General features: G+C 46.0%; 1 protein-coding gene across 5 annotated transcripts in view; it reads left to right on the top strand.

Annotated features, from left to right (window-relative positions):
- Positions 1 to 20,452, top strand: part of LOC147436323 (metal ion-binding protein) — a 126,177-nt gene that overhangs the window by 83,206 nt on the left and 22,519 nt on the right. For all 5 annotated transcript variants that reach the window (XM_086489249.1, XM_086489248.1, XM_086489247.1 and 2 more), the window contains 3 exons: positions 12,108 to 12,287; positions 12,614 to 12,844; positions 12,938 to 13,221. In XM_086489249.1, coding sequence (XP_086345375.1) covers positions 12,108 to 12,287; positions 12,614 to 12,844; positions 12,938 to 13,221 — 695 coding nt within the window. The remainder of the gene's footprint in view (positions 1 to 12,107; positions 12,288 to 12,613; positions 12,845 to 12,937; positions 13,222 to 20,452) is intronic.

Genomic DNA, 20,452 nt, shown 5'->3' with positions numbered 1-20,452 from the left:
AATGAGTAGCCCTCTTGTGGGGCATCACATAACTGCACGTAGGGGGGAGAGAGAGCGGTGTGTAGTGTGCAGGGCATCACTCCTAGCACCACACTGTACATGAGAGGGAAAGAAAGCACTCCATAGCTCTTAACCTGTGACAAAAGCTGAAATGAGGCCTCTCCCAGCATAAAAATCAGCGCCCATTTTTCTGCAAGAGGAAAGTTCACCAAAATGTGACACATGGCGCATTTTCAAGCATTTTCCCGTTTCGGGTTCGCCGCTTAAAAATATCCCAACCGACGCGTCAGTTGACTTCGCGGCAGAGTTATAAAGTGTTCCCCTAGTCATACCGGAAGTAATGACGCGAACACATTTCACGGCCCAAAATAGCAGTTCCCTAAATTTTAGGAGATGCTTCCGTTGGGCTCCCACTGGTCTTCTGACCATCTATCCTCATTGGGACCTCATCCAAAAATGCAATGTGGCCCAACTGTCGGATACTTTTTGTTGGTAGTCCCACCTTGACTTTACGCCTTAATTGAGTTCACTTCCTAGTATCCACCAACTTGCTAAGTACGACGGGGGGACCTATATGATCTTGGTCTGAGCCTAGACATCCTTTTACCATACGAATTCCAGTGGCGACCACTTCGCGTCTGCGGGTGAATCTACCGTTCACATTGGCCATACAATGTCCGACCGTTTGCTACTTCAAAAGGAGGGTCTTAAACAAATAAAATAAACCCCATTGGAAAGAAACCAACAACCATGGTTAGCAGTTGCCACATCTCTGTGACATGGTTAATAACTGCCACGTCCTCGTGACAGTTAATAACTGCCACGTCCTCGTGCTGATCGTCACCGTCGTGAATTTTTTTTTTGTAAAAAAAAAAAAAAGAAAAAAAAAAGAAAAAAAAGAGAAAAAAAAAAAAGAATTTCGGGTGAAAGCCAACGCCTACCGCCCTACGGGCCGGTTTCAGAAACCATGTGTCTGAAACCATGATGTCATCTGAGCATACCAGCATGATGTATCCCCGTTAAGAGCTAATTGTCTAGAGGACTTTAGAGCCACCCTGGCATATCTGTCTCTGGTAGTATCCCACAGACTATGTACAAAGGAGACTGATCTTGTGAGCGCCTCAATCTCCATAGGGGGGGCAGCTAATTCCGCTCGAATGATATCACGCGGTACAGAAACCTTGGCTCTAATCAGCCGAGAGATCATAGATACCAGGGGCTTCTCCATACGCCTCCACCCATCCTGGCCTATAGAAAGTCCCCAAACCTGCACCCCATATAACATAGTAGAGGCAACCAAAGTATCAAAGAGCCATAACTTTGTCCTAGGTTCCTGGAACTGAACCTGTGAACACATCCTCTCCATTCCTCCCAGAGCCGCACCGGCTCTAGTTAGTCTAGTCTTTGCTGCTCTTCTCAAAGAAAATCTTGGCCTAGTGAAGACTACCCCCAGGTAAGTGTATGCATCTGTATACTCCACAATCTTCTGACCATATTTGAAAGTAGGTACTGATCTCTTGACCCATTGCGGTGTGGTGTTAAACACCATAACCTTTGTTTTACCTAGGTTTACACCCAATCCACTATCCTCTGCAAAACTACGTAGTGCGTCCAAATGTCGTTGCATACCTTCTGGTGAGTCAGATATCAATACAATATCATCATCATAAAGCAACAATGGGATCCACGTCCCTGCCAACTGGGCACCCCTCTCACCCTTTCTGTCAATGTAATCAGACACCTCATCGACATACATACCAAATAGAGTAGGAGACAATGGGCAACCCTGTTTCACTCCAATAGTAGAGTGAACTAAATCAGATACCCCTTCTGGAGTGCGTACATGTCCCACCACTGATCTGTACAAAGCCATTATCCCCCAAATTACCTCTATGGGCACCCCCATCTCTTGCAGTCTGCGCATCAATCGAGCCCTTGGTACCATGTCAAATGCTTTGCGAAAATCCACAAAGCTACAATAGATCCGTCTCCCATGTGCTCTGCCCTCCTCAATTGTGGCCCTGAGTGTCAGAATATGATCATGAGTGGAGAAACCCCTCCTGAAGCCGGCCTGACCCTTTGCTCGTACACCCTCGCCCTCTGCCCAGCTACTCAAGTGTTGCTCCAGAATAGATGCATACAATCGTGCCAATGTGTGTCCAACCATAATAGTGTGGTAATTCCCATGCTCTGTAGGGTCACCAGCCTTGAAGATGGGCACAATATTAGACAACCTCCAGGTCTCAGGTAATCCCTCACACATGGCAGGATTGAAAAACACTGCGAGAACCTCCATCAGCATATCCTTGGCATGTATAAAGTGCTCCGCTACTAGTCCGTCATGATCATATGCCTTCCCGGTCCTCATCCTGTCGATGGCCCTTCGTAGCATCTCAGGTGTAAAGAAAGTGCTCGTAGCTGGGCAAGGCTTGGTAGGGTCTGGAAGGGGTTCCTGTCCCGGAACCGTATATAATGATGTCGCATATTGGCCCCACACATCAGGTGAAGTAATCACTGGGGGAGGAGAGTGCTCATGGAATAGTCGCCATGCCTCTCCTGAGTCCCTACTCAAGAACATATGATATAAGTCTCGCTCCATCTGAGCTAGGTAAGCTCGCTTCTTCCGTCGCACAAGGCGTCGGAAAGCAATCCGAGACTGTCTGTAAGTGATGACTCCTAACAGAAGATCCCTCTGAAGCTGGGCTCTCATCTCTCTGCATTCCTCATCATACCAACTATTCTCGGGCATGCTCCCAGAATGTCGTCTCTTACCCGGCTGAGTGTGTGGGTATGCCACTGATGCAGCCCCATGCATTGTCTCAGTCAGTATATTGGTGCACTCCTCCACTGAGAGGCCTGTACCATTTGTGCCAGTAGACGGTCCCAGATCTCCTCTGTATAAACGAAATCAGTCTCTGGTGTAAATGTATAGCGGGTGTGTGGCCCGCCTCCTGGTGTCTGGGTTGTACTATATTGAAATTCAACGGACAGTGTCAATAGAGCATGATCTACTGCTATGCCCACTGGCTTGGCTCCCATTGTGAAATCCTGAATGCAGGGGACCGAGGAGTGGGGGGGGGGGTAGACCGAGGAGAGGGGGCACGATATATATATATATATATATATATATATATATATATATATATATATATATATATATATATATATATATATATATATATATATATATATATAGATAGATAGATAGATAGATAGATAGATAGATAGATAGATAGATAGATAGATAGAGAGAGAGAGAGAGAGAGAGAGAAATGAAATGAAATGTTATATTAACGTCTTCAAAAGGCCAAAGTGACCTATGAGACCAGAAAGTTACAATGTGGTGGATCTGATACAAAGTAAGAGTAACAAGATGACAAAATGACAAAATGAAATACTATGGAATCCTGAACTGCTAGGTGTGAACTAAGCAGCTAAACAGCTAGCCGGGATAGCTAGATCACAGGAGATCCAGCATCGGTCGCTGGCGGATCTCATCAATCTCCTCCATGGTCAGTAGTCTAACCGGGCATCGTGCATGTCGAGCCAAAGTGATCCGAATCCTTTGATGCAGCCTCCGTCGATGCTGAGTAGTCGTCCTCAGTCGTGGGCGTTTGGATCTCCCCAGCTCGGTCGCTTGGTCGATCAGTGTGCCTCTGGTGTGAGGCAACGAGCTCTGCTGCGGTGGTAACTCCTCCGGGTGTCCAGTGGCAGCTCTAAAGAAGTCTGTGATCTGTCTCTGAGACTGGCTCGCCTCTCCTCTCATGAGGCTCTCTCTGTGTCTGCGCAGCTCGAGCAAAAACAAACCGAGGCATCTCTGATCCTCGTACCGCATGACTCTAGAGAATGGTCCAAAGCCCTCTCTGAACAAGCAATGGAAGCGGCCTCGTATCTCGTAGTAGACGGGGCAGTGGCATGTGTAGTGCAACTCTGTCTCAGGCTCGATGTCACACAGGGGGCATGTCCTCGCCTCTGCTGGTACTCTGCTTTATCTCCCAGTCTCAATCTGCAGTTGGTGTGACGATGTGCGTATCTGGCCAAGAGCATATCGTATCCCATGAGACAAGTGGGTGTCCATGTATCTGGGCCTCGTCACAAAACCATCCTCCGTAAGCTGGAGGAGATGCTCTCTATAGAAAGAAATCTTTGTGCCGAGCTTCTGTGCCGGCTGTATCCATGTCCTCTTCGTGTCTAGCTGAGTCAAGTCCTGGCGAATGAGCCTGGTGATCTCGGACTATGTAAGAGTCAGAGACGACGCATCTAGTGAGTACTGGAAGGGAGGCAATCTGTCTATGCTGAACCCATGCGCCTGAAACCATGATGCCATCTCCCCATACCAGCATGCTCTATCTCCCTGCATGGCTAACTGTCGAGAGGACTCAAGTGCAGGGCGTGCATATCTGTCTCTAGGAAGTTCCCACATGCGGTGAATGAAGGAGACAGATCTGGTGAGCGCCTCAACCACTAGTGGCGGGGCAGCTAGCTCTGCTCGTACAATAGTACGTGGTATTGAGGCTTTGGCTCTAATGAGCCGCGAGATCATAGAGACCAGAGGCTTCTCCATGTTCCCCCATCCATCAGTGTGGCTTGTCCTCTCGTGATGATCCAGTGAAGGTCCCCAAATCTCAACTCCATAAAGCAATGCAGAAGCCACCAAAGTGTCACAGAGCCAGAGCTTCGTCCGAGGCTCCTGAAACTGAACCTGTGAACACATCCTTTCCAATCTACCCAATGCTGCATGGGCTCTGGTCAATCTAGTCTCTTTTGCCCTCCTCAATGAAAATGCTGGCCCACTAAAAACCACTCCAAGGTAAGTGTAAGCATCTGTATACTCCACCTTCTCCTGGCCGTATGTGAATGTTGGCGCTGACCTCCTGATCCACTGTGGGGTGGTATTAAATACCATGACCTTGGTTTTACCAAGGTTGACGGACAAACCACTTTCTTGGGCAAACCGATGCAGAGCATCCAAGTGACGTTGCATCCCCTCCGGAGAGTCGGAGATCAACACAATATCATCAGCATATAACAATAGTGGAATCCATGTCCCTGCCAGCTGTGCACCTCTATCACCATCTCTCTCAATGTAGTCAGAAACCTCATCCACATACATACCAAATAGAGTAGGAGAGAGCGGGCAGCCCTGCTTCACCCCAATAGTGGAGTAAACCGGTGTGGATAGACCCTCTGGGGTGCGTACATGCCCTACTATTGACCTGTATAATGCCATGACCCCCCAAATGAGCTCTGTGGGTACTCCCATTTGTTGTAATCTGCGCATCAATCTAGCTTTGGGCACTGTGTCAAATGCTTTGCGGAAATCCACAAAGCTACAATAGATCCGTCTCCCACGTGATCTGCCCTCCTCAATGATGGCTCTGAGTGTCAAGATATGGTGAAGTGTAGAGAAACCCCTCCTGAAACCTGCCTGCCCTGTTGCGCGTATCCCTTCCCTCTCTGCCCATCTACTCAGCTGCTGCTCAAGAATAGATGCGTACAACCGTGCCAATGTGTGTCCAATCATGATAGTGCGATAATTCCCAGGCTCCATAGGGTCTCCCAACTTGAAGATAGGTACAATAGTAGATAGGCTCCAAGTATCAGGCAAGCCCTCACACATGGCACGGTAAAACATAACTGCTAGAAGCTCTGCTAGTAAATCTCTGGCATGCGTGAAATGCTCAGCCACTAAGCCATCATGATCATATGCTCTCCGAGTCCTCATCCTGTCAATGGCCTTCCTCACCATCTCAGCGGTGAAAAAAGCATATGTGTGTGGACATGGATCGGGGGGGTTGGGAAGGGGGGGGGGGGGCTGCTCAGGAACTGTGTACAGAGATGATGCATACTAGCCCCAGGCCTCTGTAGAAGTGATGGCTGGTGGGGGGGAGTGCTCATGAAAGAGCCGCCATGCCTCACGTGAGTCCTGACTCGAGAATAGCTGGTATAGATCCTGCTCTAGGCGAGCCAAAAATGTCCTCTTCTTCCGCCGCACTAGGCGTCGGAAGTCAATCTGTGACTGTCTGTGAGTGATGTCCCCTAAAAGCACCTCCCTCTGAAGTCTAGCTCTAGTGTCCCGACATTCCTCATCATACCAACTGTTCTGGGGCATGCTCCCCGAACGGCGTCTCTGCTCAGGCTGGGTATGTGGGTATGCCTCTTCTGCTGCATCATGTAGTGTCTGTGTCAGTATAGTAGTAAGCTCCTCCAGAGGTCGCCCTGGCTCCTTTGTGCATAGGCGTCTGTAGATCCCATCTATGTATACAGAGTCTGTCTCCAGCGTGAAGGTGTAGCGAGTAGGGGCTGCTGTCCGTAGCCTGTGTGCTACCCTAAACTGAAAGGAGATGGTCATTGACACAAGAGCATGATCCACTGCCACACCAACAGGTCTGGGTCCAATCGTGAGATCCTGGATACTAGAGATGAGGCTTGGCTGTGCCATGGCCCATGACATAGTCCACTGTGCTGGCTCCATGTCTGTGTGGAAAGCATGTAAAACCCCGTGAGGCGGGAAATCTCTCTAGGCCATTCATGGCCAATCCATGTGCAGTCCCCATGTCTATCAAGTGTCGTCCATACTCAGTGTGTTCTCCATCTTGTGATACTCTGGATAGGCCTGTCTCTGCAGCATCCAGCTCTCTGAGCATCTCCTGTGAAGTATCATAAAATACTGTCTGATGATGGGCAGTCCTAGCATTGAAATCCCCTAGAATGATGATGTCACCATCTCTAGAGAACTCCCATATGTCATCATCCAAAATAGAGAAAGGGGACTGTCCTCTGGGTGGTGCATATACTGACGTGCTCGGGGGAAAGTAGCAAATAGCAATGTAAAGATATCTGTCTGTCTCTGCTCTCAACCTCACCCACATGTACCTAGCTTGCTCATCTCTGCGGGCTATATGTATCAATGGCTGCAACTCCTCCCTGAATAACATTGCCACTCCTCCTGATCCCCGCCCTCTGCGCTCTGATCGTGTCTCCTGTCTATAGGCAGTCTCCCATCTGTATCCACTAATGTGAGGCATAGACTGCCCATGGGCCTGATGTGTCTCAGAGTAGAAGACGATGTCTCTTCCCCTGAAACTATCCTCAAAGGCGCCCACATCAAGTCGCATAGATCCATTACAATTCCACGTGGCAACTTTGAGGGTGGTCCCACGGGTCTCGCACCGTCATGTGGAGCGCCGCTCTACAATCACAACCCGGCCATCTCTGTAGAAGGCCGTCTTTCCCTTCTCCCTTGCCGCTTGAATCTCTGGCATTATCTCTCTCATATGCGCAAGCTGTGTGAGAGTGAGGTCATCTCCAAGGAATATGCCCGTTTTCTTTAGTGTAGGACGCTTCTTCAAGAAGTCCTTCTTTGCCTCCATGGATGGGAAACGGATGATTAGAGCTCTCCCTTTTGAAGTCTCCCCATTGCCTTGTGTCTTCTTCCCCACCCTCCATGCCTTTGTATGAGTAGCCTCACTACCCATCATGCGGAGAAGTTCTTCAACTTCCCCTTCCACATCATCTCGGTCTTTTAAACCGGTTACTCTTATATGCAAAGATCTAGTTTTCCTGCGTTGTTCTTCCTCTAGAGTCGTGTTGATGAGTGTAGGAGTGGGAACGGATGTGGTTGCTTTCCCTTTCCCTTTCTTAGCGACTTCTATCCATTTCTCGGCCTCATTCGCCTTCTTCTGCTTCTTCGTGATCACATCCATCCACGAAGACGTCTTTACCACCTTTTCTCCTCCTTTGTGATCATCCGTACCTGCTCCTTAATGACTTTGATCTCCTCTATCACCGAGGGCTGGAATTCCCCTTCTTCGAGTCCATTGCTTACTCTATCTGCAAGCTCTCGCTTGAGGGCTGTGACCTCTTCTCTAAGTGCTTGTGAATCCGCCTTAAGTTCTTGTAGCTTTGCGTGCAAGTCCTGTTTCTCCTTCTTCCATTGCGCGCCTTCGTTGAGGAACATTTGAAGAAGGTTGGCCTTCTCTTTCCACCATCCCTCCGTCTCTGCTTTCCATTCTTTCATCTCCCTTTCCATTTGTGTTATCTGCTTGTTTGTAAGCACAAAGGTTGCCTTTGTATGGGGCTTACATACTGGCGAAACGATCATGGCCTCCATTGGCGAAGCGCTCATGGCCTCCACTAGCGATGCGGGTATAGCTCGACGCCCTGGCTTGGCTGAGTCCAGGCGGAGAAGTAATAACCACAACCCGAATGCGGGTATATGCACTACCACAGCCCACTGCGGGACACTCAGTCTGCTCTGCCAAATATCCAGAGGCTCAGCCCCATTTTGGTTTATTCAAGATACTTGCACCATGTGAATATATTTGTTGTCGTCAGTTATGCATACATAATATAGCTGAAAATCTGTCTGCTGAGAGAGAAGCAATTCTGGAAATTCTATGCCTGCTGAAAATCTGATAGGTCGTAAGATCTGTAACCTGATCCTGCTGTTTGGTTTTGGCTGACAGTCTGTACGTACCTGCTGTTTTTTTTTTTTGTGCTGTTTCTGTTAATAAAGTGCAATGTGCAGCACTATGTAGTAATGATGCAATGCAGGTGTGTGTGTGATGACATACTGTATGAATATTGTGCAGTGAAAGTGTTTTGTGCTGCTGCTGTGTGTAAAGACTATGGTTGGGTGTGATGGGGGTGAAATGTGCAGGTGACGGGAGCAATGGGCAGCAGTAAGAATGGTGAGAGAGAGAGTCGTGCTCTGTGGTTCCTGTTTGTACACTGTTGTAGAAGCCGCATGAGACCTTGGCCGTTTGCTGCCCATTGCACGTCAAACGTTAACCTTAGGCTGACGTGGCTTTTTTTAAGCGCAAATAAACCTGCAGTTCCCGCGTACGTAGCCCTCCACTTGCCTGCGGACGTGTTTTGCTGACCTTCTGTGGAGAGCGCTGCCTGGATTACAGATGGCGAGCAGCAGCAGTAGAGCGTTGCCTGGATTAGAGAGAGAGAGAGAGAGAGAGAGAGAGAGAGAGAGAGAGAGAGAGAGAGAGAGAGAAATGAAAATGAAATGAAATGTTATATTAACGTCTTCAAAAGGCCATAGTGACCTATGAGACCAGAAAGTTACAAGGTGGTGGATCTGATACAAAGTCAGAGTAACCAAATAACCTAACAACAGTACAAAACAAAGATATATATAATGGGATTCTAGATTGGTCTATGTGAGCTAAGCCGAAAACTAAGCTAGTTGGGATAGTTGAATCACAAAAGATATAAGGGAGGTGGCTAGTTGGGATAGTTGAATCACAAAAGATCTAGCATCGGTCGTTGGCGAATCTCATCAATTTCCTCCATGGTTAGTAGTCTGACCGGGCGTCGTGCATGCCTGGCTAGCGTGCTCTGAATCTTTTGACGTAGCCTCCGTCGATGCTGTGTAGTCCTGCGCAGTCTTGGGCGCTTGGATTTCCCCAGTTCAATCGCTCAGTCAATCAGATGTTATATTAACGTCTTCAAAAGGCCAAAATGACCTATGAGACCAATTTGTTACCAAATGGTGAATCTAATACCATGTCTGGGTACAAAAGAACTAGAACAAAGATACTACTACTAGAATCCATTCTCATCTGCACTATGGATGTCAAGAGAGTATGGCTTGAATCCTCTGTTGTAGTCTCCGTCAATGCTGTGTAGCCCCTCTCCCTAATCATGGCGGTGTGGATCTCTGTAGCTCTAGTGCTCGGTCAATGAGAGTGCCGGTAGTGGTCGAATGAGTGTGCGCCGAGCTCTGCACTGATGGCTGCTCCTCTGGCTGTCCCATATCTAGTGAAAAGAAACCTGTAATCTGTCTCTGTGACTGTCTCTCTCTATCTCTCCCCAGTAAAGTGTCTCTATATCTGTGTAACTCAAGTAGATATAGCCCAAGACATCCATGATCCTCATAACTCTTGACCCTAGAGAAAGGACCGAAACCCTCTTTGAATAAGCAATGGAAACGGCCCTGTATCTCATAATACATTGTGCAATGACATATGTAATGTAGCTCTGTCGCTGGCTCTAGCCGCATAAGCAGCATATCCTGCTGTTTGCTGGTATCCCTCTGAATTTACTAGTCTCAATCTCCAGCTGATGCGAGGCTGTGTGTATCTGACCAATGGCACACCGCAAACCATGAGACATATGTGTGTCCATGTGGCTGGGTCGAATAACAAACTCATCTCCTTTGAGGTGGAGAAGATGCTCTCTATAGAAAGCCATCTTCGTGCCCAACTCCTGTGGCGGCTCTATCTATGTCCTAGTGGTATCCTGCTAGATCAGGTCCTGAAGAACGAGTCTAGTAATCTCCACCCGTGTAAGAGACATCGAGGGTGCCTGAAGAGAGTACTGGAAAGTGGGCAGCTTGTCCATGGTGAAGCCATGTGTCTGAAACCATGATGTCATCTGTGCATACCAGCATGAAGTGTCCCCCTGAAGAGCTAACTGTGTGGAATACTCAAGGGTCAGTCTAGCATATTCGTCTCTAGTAGTATCCCACAAGGTGTACACAAAGGAGACTGATCTGGTAAGCGCCTCAATCTCCATAGGAGGGGCAACTAGCTCTGCTCGAATGATAGCGTGGGGTACGGAGGCCTTGGCTGTGATCAATCGAGAGATCATAGATACCAATGGCTTCTCCATTCGTCTCCATGAGTGGGACTTGTTCCAAATATTTATGCAATTTTTGTCCCTGATGCTTCCAAGGAATCATGCAGAGCCTATGGAAAGATTCGTGGCCACAATTCCCTTATCCTCTTTAATCCAAGAGCCACCAGAAACTTCATCCACCCAAAATTTCTGAGTTGCTCCACCCATCTCTATCTTAAGGGGGTGTGAAGATACTCTGAGGTGACCAATCGCCATTCTAGCACCGTGTGATATCGTAGTGTCTTATGAATACCCTCTCACACAAAGCATAGATACCCCATGCCATCTGTTATGTTATATCAAGAGACTGTAGGCGCTCCCGTGGCATAAGTTAGTAGTCTTAAGGCATTTCAGGATCAGCCTCCTTTGGAGCACCTAGTCAGCAGTCTATTGACTACTTGGAGGCCCAGTTACAGGTTCCTCCCACAGTAGGCACAATTGTGAGACAGCGGGATACGGAGTCTCCTTGACTAGCAGATTAGTTCGGTTAATTGGCAGGCTTCGCATCACCATCATTCATGTGAGCTACGTGGAGTTCCTCTTGACACTCTTTTGAGAGATGGGCCATTATGCGATGATATTTTCTTCATGCAATATTCTTTTACACGAGATCCGATTTTGAGAGTGAGCCCTTATGATCAGATACAGATTGCAGACCTCCCCTCAATAGATTTCCCAGTCTAGTGTGATCTTTTACAGACACTGGTTGAGGATAGAAATCTGGTAGATTATTGGCAGTTTTGAGACATGTATGCATGCCAGATCAGTAATGCCTTGGGACGCTGGCATGGTGGGAGAGTACTACATCTTGGTATCTTTTCTTGGTTTTTGCAATGGAGGATGATTGGATTCCTCCTGGCTCTCTTACAATATGGCTCTGTAGTAGATTTTTCCATATCTTGGTGTTCAAAATAGAGATTCAATGGCATGGATGCATATGATTTTTGATGCAAAGGCATAGGGCCTTATCAGTCCCATGGAGCTTTTGAGCTGCTGCGACAACAGATACTCATCTTTGACCATCTGTCGATGTCCTCTAGTGTCCAGGAAAATGAAAATAAAACAACAACATACAAAACTGAGCTGAAAATCGTGGGTGGATGGATGGATGGATGGAGCTCTATGTCCAAGGGCTCAAAATGCCGATCCAACTGTTTCCACACATAAGTGTAATGTGGGTGTATGATCTTATATAGAAACGAGTGGGGAGCTGAGAATCTCCTGAAGGATCATTTCAGGATCTGAGCAGAAGTGTACTGATCTCTTCTGGACATAGTACTACGACCATGTTCTACCTGTGAAGACTCTGATGGTGATTTAAGCCTGTAGGCTGTAACTTATTTTTCAGTTTGTGAAGGAAATTAACCTTAAAGAGTCATTGTAGGTCAAAGAAATCTTTCTGTGGTTGTGCATGTCTCCATTTAAATTTTATTATTTGATATTAGCAATTTCTCTTGCAAATTTTTTGTTCTCAGGAAGTTGAATTTAGATCCTCTGGGGACCTAAAGGAAGGGGACCCAGTGATGGAAGCAGTGGTAAAAGCTCGGAATGGCTCGGTTCTTGTAAAAAGATCCATACTCAAGATGTATTTTTTTCCTGGGCAGAAGACAACCAGCGGATTTGCAAATATTGATGGTGCACCACATGTTTGCAAGGTAGGCTTTACAGTACTTCTTTGTTATTTTGCTATTGGGCATCATTTATCAAAAGGCTAGTGAGTGGGAATATTTGGTGCAGTATTGCTATCTACCATGTAATATCCTTCACAGCTCTTGTTATCAAGAAAATCCACAACTTATGATGATAGATTCCTCTATCTACTGTGAGCAGAATGTACTCAGAACATGAAGGTTCAGCAGAGTGCGAACTTAAATAAGAAAAACAAAAGTTAGGGGGATTATATATTCTCTGCATGCATTATTTGTATTTGTTCTAGGTAAATGTTATCAGAAGTTATTTAGTTTTTTTTATGTACATTCAGGTGGATGGAGTACCAGTGTACAGCTCTGCCACGCCAACTTTCAAGGGGGCAAAGGCTGTCTTGTCGCACCTCAATGCCAATCCTCCCGAAGAATCTGGGACATCTTACAGTGTCGTTGTCACTGATCTAAGAGAGGAAGTGGTGGTTTACATTCATGGGTATCCCTTTGTGTTGCGTGAGCTTGAGCAACCTGTACACACACTCAAGCATGTTGGCATTTCTGGCCCAGCAGTAAGAGTTTGTTCCTACGTGACAATATCTTCATGATATGTGCGCTTTGTGTTTAATGGGTTGTTGATGGTTAGTTTTGTACGTGGCATGAAGGTTGAGCAAATGGAAAAGAGACTGAAGGAGGACATCCTTTTTGAGGCAGCGCGATCTTCAGGCAGAATCTTACTCCATCGAGAAGAGTTTAATCCTGTCTCTAATAAGTCAGACATTATTGGATACTGGGAATCAATCACCCATGAACATGTATGCACACCGGCTGAGATGTATGCCGACTTAAAGAAAGAGGGTTATGTTATTGATTATGAACGGATACCCCTGACAAGAGAAAGGGAGGCAATAGCAGCAGATGTGGATGCAATACAGAAGCGTGTGCAAAGGTATGGCATATTATCCTAGCTAGCATATAACAAAAATGACTTCCTTATATTCGATTTTCAACAGTAAAATTTGACTTGGATGACCCACGAGCCACTGGAAACAATGCTGAGGCCTTCAGCTTTTAGTGTAGAGATCCCATGGCAATTAAAAAACATGCAATGAATTCTCATAAAACCATTGCTACTTTTCTACATCTGTAATCTTCTCAACAAAGATCAGAAGCTATTTGGTGGAGTATTGCTTTGTATGTACTCTCTAGATATCACGAGCAGCTGTTTACGTCGAGAAAAACCACGAGTTTGGGTGATGAATTCTTCTATCTACCGTGACTATAGTGCCAAACCCCAAACAAAACCCCCCCCCCCCCCCCTCCTTCCCTTCTCTCTTTTGTCTCTCTCCCTGTTGGCCGTCATTAAGTTATGGCTCGTTGTGCTCATACCTTGGGCTCACCGCCTCCCTTGACGTCTACCACCTTGATGGCTATCTGGTCCGAGTTGTTGCATACTCTTTGCAGCCAGTTGGATACATCAGCAGGCTCCTCTACGGCAGTGGAGCGGGTAGATACTCTTTTCTTTGGCTATGGGTGTGGTCTTGAATATTTGTTTCCAATCAAGATTAACGATACATCACATGGCATTATGCACCTCCTCTGTGGTTCATACTGCATACTTCCTATGCCACCATCATGTATAGCTAGCGCTCAATTGCACTCCTTTAGTTTGTACTTCCTCTAGGAGATGGGCCCATTGAGCATTCCCAGAGGTCTATTTTCACAATATGTAGCTCCCATCTCGGGAAGAGAGAGAAATAAAATGTGTATTAACATCTGGAAAAGGCCTAAAAGACCTATAAGATGAAAAGAGGTAACATCATCATAAACATATGATCTTTATCCTGGCATGATAAAGGCTAAACAAAATACCAAAAAACCTACACAACAATGACATCACATGAAGTCTCTCATAGGCCAATGTCTCATGGCCTCAATCTCCACCTATGTGAAGAACCTCAAAGGAGCCGCTGTATGCCTCTCAATGAGGGCTTGGATCTGACAGTGAAACATATGATGTCGATGTGATCTACCATGGAGTTGTGGTCGTCTGGATGTGCTTATATGTGTAGTTCTATCTATGAGAGTCCCCTGTGTGGTCTGGAGACTCCTCTAGATCTGTTGAGGGTGACCTCTCTAAAGAAATAAGTGACCTGTCTCTATCGCTGTCTGTGTATCTATAGTAGGAAAATCCCAATACACCTCTTATCTATGTAGTCTATCACTATTGCAAGAGGACAAAAACCCTCTTTGAATTTATAGAGGAAGCGGCCTTGTATCTTGTAATACACTATGCATCTACATATGTAACGCTCCTTTGCCTCTGGCTCTAGGTGGCATTGCTGGCATATCCTTTGGTATGAGGGAAGTAATGTGTATTGGCCTATCTCCCTCTGCACCTGTGTGAGCATTTACGTAGCTGACCTATTGCACATCGAACCCCATGTGAGATGCTCATCCATGTAGCTTGGCGGTATAATGAAGCTATGCTCAGTGGGATGGAGAAGATAGTCTCTGTAGAAAGCCATTTTCTTCCCTAGCTCCTTTCCAAGTGATGACCATGTCCTCCTCCTGTCCAGCTGTGTGAGATCTTGTCTATAATCTCTTGTCGTGCCAGTGTGTGCAATGATGTATCCAATGAGTGCTAGGAATGGGATCAGATACTTTTAGACTTGAAGCTTTTCATGTACATTGCTTTTGGAAGGCTCGAGGCCTATAAATAAATTGCCAGGGCCTCATTCTCAGGTAGATTAGCTTGGGAGCACTACTGAGATGAGGACCCTTGGACATTGTACTTTGTGAAGCATTGAGTGTCGTCTCCCTCTCAGTTTTGTTTAGCTCTTTCAATTTTCTCACGTGTGTTGTGGTAGATTCTCGACTTGGAGCGTCCAAGTTTGTTATAGTGGTATTAGAGCTCAGACGATTCTTCTTCTACGAAGGATACGATCCCTTTACTCACAACACTTATGGATTCCGTTGACGAGTCTCGTTAGGAGGAAATTGTGTCGCCCGACCAACCTGGCCCGGGCGAGAACAATGAAGATGCCAATGGACATCCTCCATCTTATGAAGATTCAGAGCTTCTTCTACTGTGTACGAAAGGATGGAGATGCAGCGGCAACGACATGTCGACGCTTGTGTCCAACAGATGCGTCCGTATTCTAAAGATCCACATCATGCAAATTTTTTGGCCAAGCACCCGCTTGACGAGATGCATTCCAAATCGTTTGAAGTCGGCAATGAAGAAGTCGACTACACCTAGGCCCTGAAATGAACACGTGGAGAGGATCTACTGGCTATAGGGACTGGCCATAGACACGTATCGGATGAACCACCCGGTCATAGCCACCATCCGGTAGCACCTCCGTGTTGGGGCCAGCATCCGAGGACATAGCCGCGCACTTGTAAGACCAAGCGTCCCATACCACTCGGCCTCACCTCCTCGAGGTGACCTCGCACACTCCCAACCTCATAGGCTAACCACTGTCACTCTGCAAGTGGGGGTCGATAACTACAAATGAGGCCTTGGCCTCCTTTCTATAATAGTGGCCGGCCACATTGGCCGGGGTCACACTACTCCACCTAGACACCGGACGCCCATTCCAGCGGTGTCTTAGACCAGATCTCCTCTTCTGTAAGCGAGACATAACATACTTCCTCCCTTGAGTACCATGGATGTCCTCATCAATTAAGTGGGGATATTGAGCTTTCAAGTGATGAGCGCGCGGCGGTGTGTGCAAGTGAAAGAGCACGCGAGGAAGTGTAGTGTGTGTGCAGAGAGGGGAGGCGAAGGCCAGCAGGAGAGGAAGCGCTAGCAGAAGAAGAGGGAGAGAGACAGAGCTCACGTTTTTGGGGAAAACTCAATAAGTGAGTTTTGGGTTTTCCCACTTTTATTATAAGTGACCTTTAAAAAATGTGTTCAGGTTCAATATGAACTTGGACAAAGTATAAAAATGTACAAAAAGGGGTTATTTAGGCTTTTAACCCAACAACCTCCCACTTAAAGGCATAAATGGCGCCTTTAAGCTACGTGACTCCCACCATCTCTATGCATAGATGATGTTGTGCATTTCGGTAAGCACTTAGTGCGAGCATCGGCTGGATTTTGTGATGTATGGACCTTAACCAATGTAATAAGGCCATCCTCAAGCACTTCTCGTATGAAGTGATACCGCACATCAATATGCTTTGTGCGTGCATGAAACATGGCGTTCTTTGCCAGATATATGGCACTCTGGCTATCACAACCAAGCATAGGTGCCTTGGTAGGCAAACCAAACTCACTGCATAGGCGTGCTAACCAAATAGCTTCTTTGGAAGCTTCAGTGGCTAAAATATATTCAGTCTCTGTTGTAGACAATGCAACAATCTTTTGCAATCTAGAACACCATGAAACAACACCTCCCACAAGAGTAAATACATAGCCACTTGTGGATTTCCGTGTATCCACATCACCAGCCATGTCAGAGTCACAAAATCCTTTCAATTCCATTGGTCCTTTACCATAGCAGAGGCATTTGTTTTTAGTCCCTTTCAAGTACCTCATAATGGACTTCATTGCATCCCAATGCAACCTGCCTGGATTAGCCATAAACCGGCTCACTACTCCCATTGCATGGGCTATGTCAGGCCTAGTAGCAACCATAGCATACATAAGTAACCCACAAGCTGAAGCATAAGGCACACTTTGCATGTCATTGGCTTCTTCCTTTGACTTGGGACAATGATCCTTGAATATTTTAACATATGGCTGTAATGGCACACCAAGAGGCTTTGCTTCAGCCATGTTAAATCTGTCCAGCACCTTTTCAATGTACTTTTTTTGCGACAAATACAATAGGCGCTTGTCTCTCTGCCGTGTAACACGCACTCCAAGTATATGGTCAGCTGCCCCAAGGTCTTTCATTGAAAACGCAGATTTCAGCTGCCCTTTAAGAGCATCTACAGTGCTTCTTTTCTTTGCAGCTATCAATATATCGTCTACATAGAGCACAAGAATGATCGGGCTGCCATCCTCATCACGTTTGGTATACAAACAATGGTCTGCATGGCTTCTTTTGTAACCATGTTTAAGCATGAAGCGATCAAACTTCTTGTACCACTGTCTACATGATTGTTTCAGCCCATACAAGCTTCTATTGAGCATACGTACCAAATGTTCCTTGCAAGGGATGACAAAACCCTCGGGTTGCTTCATGTAAAGCTCTTCTTCCACATCACCATGCAAGAAAGCGGTATGTACATCCATTTGGTCCATTTCCAAATCAAGAGCAGCCACAATGGCAAACAATACACGCAAAGTGGTCATCTTCACAACAGGAGAGAACACTTCCTGAAAGTCTATGCACTTGGTTTGAACATATCCCTTTGCCACAAGCCTTGCCTTATACTTGGGTTTTGCATCAACAGTTTTGATTTTATACACCCATTTGTTAGGAATAGCCTTCCTTCCTTTGGGCAATTCAACCAAATCCCAAGTATGATTAGCATGCAAAGCTTAATCTCTTCTTGCATAGCAAGCTCCCACTTGTCGCTGTGCTCACATGTCTTTGCCTCTTTATACGTAGGAGGCTCTCCCTCATCTGTCAACATAATGTAATGCAAAGAGGGGTCATATCGACTCACAGGCCGTCTTTGACGAGTAGACCGCCTCACCCAATGATCCACATTATCCGGCAATGGGTTTACATCAGGTGGCACTACAAAATCATCAACAATGGGCTGCTGTACATCATTTTCAGCACCATTTTCAGATTTGTTTCTTGGCTGCAAATGCCCTTCAAGAGCCTCAATTTGCTGTCCAGCATCATCTGGCTCAAACACCACTGGATCATCTACATTTTCAGCCATTTGTGGTGTATCCTGAGGGTCAAAAATAGGCCGAACAGGTGGCTGGTCATGCTGAAATTTCACCCTTTTATGGTCATGCTTTGAGGCACAATTTTTTGGAAGCAGCCTTGACTCATTAAAAACAACATCCTGGCTGCGTACAACCCTGTTGAGCTGAGGTAACCAAATCCTGTAACCCATTTCGCCTTCTTCACCATATCCCATGAAGAGGCCTTTAATGGACTTCGCATCTAGTTTACTCTTCAACTCAGGTCCAACATGCACAAAAGCTTCGCAACCAAAAATGCGTAAGTGATCATATGAAGCAGGCTTGCCAGACCAAACCTCTTTAGAGATGTCACCTTTCAAAGACATGTGAGGGGATCGATTGCATATATGCACTGCAGTTTTCAAAGCTTCTCCCCAAAATCCATGAGAGAGATTAGCAGTGGACAGCATGCATCTCACCCTCTCACAAAGTGTCCTATTGAATCTTTCAGCCACACAATTAGAAGAGGGGCTGTATGGTACAGTAAGCTCGCTCTTAATGCCCAAATTTTCACAAAATTTGTTAAATTCACCACTTGTGTACTCCCCCCCATTGTCTGTATGCAAGCATTTTAACTTTCTACCTGTTTGGGTGGTCACAAATGCATGAAATCTCTTAAACGCAGCAAAGGCTTCATCCTTGGACTTAAGCAAATAAACCCAAATTTTCCTAGAATGATCATCAACAAAGGAGACAAAATAACATGCACCACCCATAGACTTAGTAGGCATGCTACATACATCGGAATGTACAAGACCAAGCACACAAGATTTACGAGAGACACCAGAGTAATAAGAACGCTTTACTTGCTTGCCATATTGACATTCATTACAAAAATCAAGCTTTGTGCCTTTAGCATAAAGCTTGTTCAAAGTACAAAGCTTAGAAAGACCCTTTTGGCTCATATGGCCAAGCCTCTTGTGCCACAACTCCATGTGAGAGTTAATTTCAGCCAATGCAATAAACTTGCCCAACACGGCCTTTCCATGCCTGCAGTAAAGTGTCCCTTTCTTTGTGCCCTTTACAATCAGCCTTGAGCCTTTAGTCATTTTCCATGACCCTCTCTCAAACAAGATGCTGTAACCATGCATATCCATCTGACCAACAGAAAGCAGACTCTTCTTGATTCCTGGCACATATCGAACATCATGCAAGACAAGCTCATTTGTGCCATCTATGGAGAGATGCACAATGCCAATACCCTCAATGGAACATGCATGATTGTTTCCAAGGTATACATGGCCACGCTTGCCTGCATCAAAAGTAGAGAAACACTCCTTGATAGGAGTCACATGAAATGAAGCACCGGAATCAACAATCCAAGTCTGGGACAATGCATCATTGACAGTCAACAAAGCATCAATAAGATCGCTCTTGGTGATCTGCATGTCCTGTGAATGAACATTTAGAGAGGCATCAAAGTCATAAGCATCATCATCTGACAAAGTGGCACACAAGATGTCCTCTACATCTGACAGCTCCTCAATCACGACACTAGAAGCCACATTGGCCTTCTCTTTGTCCTTTGAGCTATCCTGTGCATCTGCCTTGACTTTCTTCTTCTCTTTCTTTTTGTCTCTGCCATTCTTTTTTCTTTCTAACTCAGCTTTATAGTACCTGCAATCGGGTTTCTTGTGACCTTTCCTGGCACATTGATAGCAAGTCACATCACCCTTGCCTTTGCTTGCATTTCCCCTTTCTTTACTCTTACTCTTACTCCTTTTTGCATAAGCATTCTTCTTTTCTGTCCTGCCTCTAACCATGTTGGCAGAGCTGCCTTCCTCTCCACTTGCTTTCCTCTTGATTTCTTCATTCAAGATAGAACCCCTAACACCATCGAAGGTAAAATTTGGGTTATTGGACAACGAAACCACCAAAGTTTTCCACGACTCAGGTAAGGTCATAAGCAAGAAGATAGCTTTCAGCTTATCATCAAAAGGGGGCAAGCTAGAATCCTGTAACTGCGACAAAGTACCTGCGAATAATGACAAGTGCTCTGCCGCGCTCTTGGACTCATCTAGTTGCATGCCAACAAGTTTTCGCATCAAGTGCACCTGGTTGACAGGCGTTGTATTTTCATATATTCCCTTTTTCTCCCACACATCAAAAGCAGTCGTCAGACCTTTCACATTAATGAAGGTCTCATTTGTCATGGCCATTTTAATGTATGTAACGGCTTTTCTGTTCATGCTAACCCATGCCTCATCCGTCATATTCTGTGGCTTCACCTGTTCAAGTGCCCCTTCGCAATCTTTAAGAAATAGGATTCCTTGAATCTTGTCTTTCCAAAGATCAACCATCG

This window comes from Adiantum capillus-veneris, chromosome 18 (assembly GCF_014529385.1).
Source record: "Adiantum capillus-veneris isolate H3 chromosome 18, ASM1452938v2, whole genome shotgun sequence".
Lineage (NCBI taxonomy): Eukaryota > Viridiplantae > Streptophyta > Polypodiopsida > Polypodiales > Pteridaceae > Adiantum > Adiantum capillus-veneris.
This window is presented reverse-complemented; position numbering and strand designations above follow the sequence as displayed.